The sequence below is a fragment of the Epinephelus moara genome, unplaced genomic scaffold (assembly GCF_006386435.1).
Source record: "Epinephelus moara isolate mb unplaced genomic scaffold, YSFRI_EMoa_1.0 scaffold4128, whole genome shotgun sequence".
Lineage (NCBI taxonomy): Eukaryota > Metazoa > Chordata > Actinopteri > Perciformes > Serranidae > Epinephelus > Epinephelus moara.
This window is the reverse complement of record NW_026081902.1, coordinates 1-5,812: the sequence shown is the minus strand read 5'-3', so window position 1 is coordinate 5,812 and position 5,812 is coordinate 1. Positions and strand designations below refer to the sequence as shown.

The following is a 5,812-nucleotide window of genomic DNA, read 5'->3' as shown; positions in this document are numbered from 1 at the left end:
GGGGGGGGGGGGGATTCCCCGTTTTTCCAAAGAAGGGTTTCCGCCTATTTGTCGTATGTTTCAGAATCCGTGTGTCGTCACCTCTTTGACGTGTTGTCAGCGTGTTTGTCGTATGTTCCAGTATCCGTGTGTCGTCACCTCTTTGACGTGTTGTCGGCGTGTTTGTTGTATGTTCCAGAATCCGTGCGTTGGGAACGGCAGCGGTCGACATGTGTCAGGTGGCGACGGGCGGAGCTGACGCCTATTACCACATTGGGATGCACTGCTGGGACATCGCTGCATCGGCCATCATCGTACAGGAAGCCGGAGGCGTGGTAATGGATACTGACGGTCTGTACCTGACATGTGATGTCATATCTCACCTGTGAGTACCTGTCGGGGGCGTGTCCTTCTCTTATCGGTCTGTTTGTCCGCAGGCTCAGAGTTCGACATGATGTCACGGAGGGTCATCGCTGCCAGCTCTGCCGCTGTGGCTAATCGTATCGCTCAGGTTGTCGAGGCGTTTCCCTGTCGCCGTGACGATGATGACCTGTGCAGATGTGTCTGTGGAGCATCAGGTGTAAACGGCGTGTAGGTCAGCTGACAGGAAGTCTGGCTCTGGTGTTTCTGCTGAGTGTTGTAGCTCCTGGCTGACACCATGAGGACTGGTCTGTTCAGTCTGAAGTCTACTTCCTGAGCTGTGAGGACGCAGAGAGACACACGTTGGACACGTCACGCTGACCCTGAAAACAAATCTGATTTGAAATCAATAAAAGTGAATCAATAAAGAAGTCTGTGATCTGTCAGTTCTCCTCAGTGTGACACATGACACATGTATGTTACAGTCCCCCGTCTTTAACTCTCACACACACTGATGCTTTTCACACGCCACACGTTCACTGGTGAGTCATGAGACAGATGAAGGACAACACACGGACACTCAGCTGATCTGTGTCTCTGATTAAACACTTTATTTATTAATAAACGTCTCGTTGTCAATCTGTTTTGTGTCTCTGCCCTCCCTGACACACACACACACACACACACACACACACACACACACACACACACACACACACACCATGGTTCAATAACAAAAAAAAAGATAAAACCAGTTGATGTGAAGTCTGTATGTCTATGGACGGAGCTGCAGTATGAGGATATCACCAGCAGGAGGCAGCACAACTCTGCTGCAGGAGGAAGAAGAAGAAGAAGAAGAACCCGGAAGTGTGGAGCCGCTGATCCGCAGCGGATCATCATCAGACTGAGCTCAGGTGAGATTTATACTGTTGTTTTATTGTGTTGTTGTTGTTGTTGATGATGTTGTTTACAGTTCAGTTCCGGCTCCCTGACGTGTTCAATGACGTAGGTGACCTCTCTGTGAGCGCTGTTCAGAACTGTTCTTGACTTCCCTTCCACCAGACTCCATTCACAAATCTGCTGATTTAAAGACGCTTGATTTTTAACGACGCAGCCTGACGTCACGGACAGGTGACGGCTCCCTGACACGTCATCACGTACCGTAGGTGACTTCGGCTTATTAATAATCTATCACACAAAACCTTAATAAACCTACAAACAGCTGAACAGACCTGCGGACAGTTCACTGCAACACTCATATTGATCTGTTATTGATATTCATATTGATCTGTTATTGATATTCATATTGATCTGTTATTGATATGAATATTGATCTGTTATCGATATTCATATTGATCTGTTATCGATATTCATATTGATCTGTTATCGATATGAATATTGATCTGTTATCGATATTCATATTGATATGAATATTGATCTCTTATCGATATTCATATTGATATGAATATTGATCTGTTATCGATATTCATATCGATCTGTTATCAATATTCATTGCCTCACAGGGCTTTGATTTGATTTGATTTGATTTGATTTATTCACACACACACACACACACACACACACCGGTAAATCAACATGCAGGCATGAAGTTAACAGCGTGTGTGAATCAGGAAGCTATTGAAAGCTTTTAGAGGGAGCCTGGGTATTTTGGAAACAAAACAATATACAGTACATGGTAAACTTGGCTAAAAACATCATACATAGCAACAAACACAGAGACGTGAGCTTTCTTGGAGCACATGACTTCAGGACATAACAAAATAGTTAAATATATGAACTTAGTAGTTTGATTTTTAGCATTTTCTTAAATGTGGAGATGGATTTCAAGACTTTCAAGCACTCATCAAACTCGTTCCAGAGCAGCGGATGCCTGCAAGCAATGGACAAGCTAGTACTTGTAAGTCTTCTCTTTTTTCCCAGTGATGAGATGTTTTTTCCTGGTGTCATAAGCATGACCAGGGCTGCAGACTGGGACAAGCTCAGACAACCATAAATTTGTTTTATGGATTATCTGGAACATCATACATGCAGTTTGATACAGATTTATCTCTGTGAGCCGGAGGAGACCAAAGCAATGGAAGAGAGGGCTTGTGGGGGCATTATATTCGGACCAAGACACAGCTCGAATGATCTTTTTTTGAAGACTTTCTAATTTTTTTTAAATAACTGGGGAAGGTATTGCTCCATATGACATTACAGTAGTTGATATGTGGTTCAAACAGAGTTTTGTACAGAGAAAGAAGTGCTGATAAAGGAAGGTGATACCTTATTTTGAAAAAAAGATTTAGATAATTTGGAAATTAAATGTTCTATATGCAGTTTAAAATTTAAGGACTCATCTATGAGGACCCCAAGGAACTTTGTTGAGGCTACTCGAGTTAACTCCTTATCATTTATTTTGAGTCATATGTGATCCATATCAGATGGCTTTTTATTGGATAAAAAGACAATGAAATTAGTCTTGCTGATGTTGAGAGATAACTTATTACATTTGAACCAAATATCTATTTTCTATAATTCAGCGCTGAGTAATTCCTGTAATTCAAAAGTATTTGTATGCTATGTGCCCTTCCTCTAATCATGGTTCAATTTCCCCAGTAATACATCAAAATCAACTGTGCAAACGCCTTTGAGAGATCTAAAAAGATGCCAACACCACAATTTCCCTTATCAACTGCATCGTTAATCTTTTCAATGAGATCTAAAATAGCCATGCATGTTGAACTCTTTTTCCTGAAGCCATACTGAGAACTAGAGAGAATATGCAGCTTATCCAAATAATCACTTAGTCTATTATACACAGTACTTTAGATAAAGCTGGTAAAACAGAGACTGGATGGTAATTACTGATATCATTTTTGTCACCAGTTTTGTAAATAGGAATGATTCTGGCAATTTTTGTAATTTTTGGCACAACACCATGAAGTAAAGGCAAATGAATACAATGAGCAAAGTTTTTTATAGCTATCAAGATTTTACTGCATATCCCATCAGCCCCTGCTGTATGAGAATTATTCATGTTTTTGATAATTTCTTTAAGTTCTTGTCAGTGATGGACCTAGATGATTGTGTAACTCTGGTATAGGTACTGATGGTCGGAAAAAACAAGTGTAGAATATTGCTAAAATCATTTGTAATTGTATCATTCTAAGAGATGTCTATGTTAAAGTCCCCAAGGAGTATGAATTTATTGTTTTTCCTGTTTACTGCATAAAGGGTTTCCTCACTACTACTGCATAAAGTTTACCCATGAAGTCAAAAGGGTTGAGTCAGGTGGACGATAGATTGCTCCAATGATAAGATTATAACCTTTATTAATGTTGATATTGATGAAAAGCCAGTACCCGGTTATCACAAACATTAGCCTGGAGTCTGGAGTTTACATACATATACTCCTCCACATGTTCTGCCCAATCTGTTTTTATGGTAAAATCTGAAACCCTCTAATTTCAGAGTATCTATGTATGACTTATCATTTAACCAAGTTTCACTCCAGGCATTAACATCACAATCACACCCAGTAAAGGAAAGTAGAGAGGCTAAGTTATCGTGGTTTTTAGACAGACTTCTGATATTAAGATGCAGCACAGAAAAGTTGTTATGGGCACTTAAAGGGATAGTGCACCCAAAAATGAAAATTCAGCCATTATCTACTCACCCAAATATCTCTGAGTTGTTTGGGGCCAAGAACAATAACTTCAGTTTTGTCTGAATTTAACATCAGGAAATTGGTGCTCATCATGTCAGTGTCTGTAACGACTAACAACCAGTCTGAGCTACATTTTGTCTTCAGCAACTGTGTGTTGAACACTTGACCAGAGCAAAAAGGAATTGTTCCTGTTGCCATGGTTACCATTGATATGAGAAATAAAACCACAAGAGTTTAAATCAGAATTCTCAGAAGAGAATGACGCGTAGACTGACGGGTGCGTCACTCAGCGTCAGTCTTTTTTTATCCCTGGTTAGCTGGGAAACAGCTCCTCTGCTCCTCCTCATGGTGATCTTTCTCTCCTCAGAAGGAGCTTCTCCTCCAACATGGCCGACCTCTGGCAGAATGCCATGGATCACGCTGTCGCTGCTGCTCGGAGAGCTGGAGAGGTCAGAGGTCACTGTGTGTGTGTGTGTGTGTGTATGTAATAGGGCTGGGTTAAAATAATCGATTCATCCGATTCAAATCGATCTTCACTGGAATGACCTGATATTGATTAATAAAGTCCGAGATCGATCTTTTTTCCCATCGGTGTGTGAAGCTTTAACCCCGTGAATCTCACCGTAGTAAACGAGCCGCGGTGCTAAGTTATGAACAACTGTAGGCTTAAGAAGCTCCAAAGTTACTGCCTCTTTTATCTGTAGCTGTTAGCTGTTAGCTATTAGCTATTAACTAGCTGTTAGCTATTAGGTGTTAGCTATTAGCTGTTAGCTATTAACTAGCTGTTAGCTATTAGGTGTTAGCTGTTAGCTATTAGCTGTTAGCTATTAGGTGTTAGCTGTTAGCTGTTAGGTGTTAGCTATTAGCTGTTAGCTATTAGGTGTTAGCTGTTAGGTGTTAGCTATTAGCTATTAGGTGTTAGCTGTTAGGTGTTAGCTGTTAGCTATTAGCTGTTAGCTATTAGGTGTTAGCTGTTAGCTCACTGTTTTTATGTGTTGATGTAATTTATTATCGTGCTGCAGCAGCTGCTCCTGCTGTGAGGCTGCTGCGACACTTTTACACACAAATGTAACAGATGTAGCTAGGGCACGTATGAGGACCGACACTGGGACTGGTTTTCAGCATTTATTTTGGTCTGCAGAAGACACAAAGCACATAATTTGCCCTCTGTTCCACTGTCTGCACCTCAGCTCCCTCTGCAATGCGAAACAGCACTGTGTGAGCTCATTTGTCTTTTAACAATATGTATAAATGCAATAAAATTACATTTAAATATGTAATTAATATAACATACAAATTGCTTATTAAATTATTTGCAAAGTCATACCAAACACTGCTGAAAAACATAAATTTCAATATGAATTATATTAACAAATCACCACAAAACATTTAACACAGTATATTCATGAAACAAACAGTGACACCTGGTGGACAGAGTAAAAAGGCACACATAGAGGGGGAACTAAACAGAAATAACGGAAAATACAACATAAATCAAATAAAAACAGACCCGCAGAAGACACAAGCACATAATTTGCCCTCTGTTCCACTGTCTGCACCTCAGCTCCTAAACAACAGATTTTTAACAATGAATAAGGTGGAAAATCTCCTGCTCTAAATGAAGACAAGACTTGTGGCGGTACGCTGTATTGCAAATCGCGCCCGAAAAGTTATATAAAAACACCATCCAAACTCCTAATAACACTGTTCAAATCAGCTCAAAACGGCTGGATAACATCATATTAACAACAGTTAACACTGCACACCGCGGGTTACGGCTTATGTAGCTCGTTTTATAATGTA

At 40.4% G+C, this 5,812-nt stretch overlaps 1 protein-coding gene and 1 long non-coding RNA gene across 2 annotated transcripts in view; both read left to right on the top strand.

Annotated features, from left to right (window-relative positions):
* LOC126387416 (inositol monophosphatase 1-like) overlaps positions 1–898 on the top strand; it is a gene marked incomplete at its 5' end in the record, with an annotated part of 2,744 nt that extends 1,846 nt beyond the window's left edge. Inside the window, 2 exons of the mRNA XM_050039942.1 lie at positions 179–330; positions 417–898. Coding sequence (XP_049895899.1) covers positions 179–330; positions 417–574 — 310 coding nt within the window. The remainder of the gene's footprint in view (positions 1–178; positions 331–416) is intronic.
* A 262-nt stretch (positions 899–1,160) lies between these two features.
* On the top strand, positions 1,161–5,765 carry LOC126387417 (uncharacterized). The gene is made up of 3 exons (XR_007569648.1): positions 1,161–1,253; positions 1,402–1,501; positions 4,377–5,765. It is a non-coding gene; the product is annotated as an uncharacterized LOC126387417 (long non-coding RNA).
* The last annotated feature ends 47 nt before the right edge of the window (positions 5,766–5,812 follow it).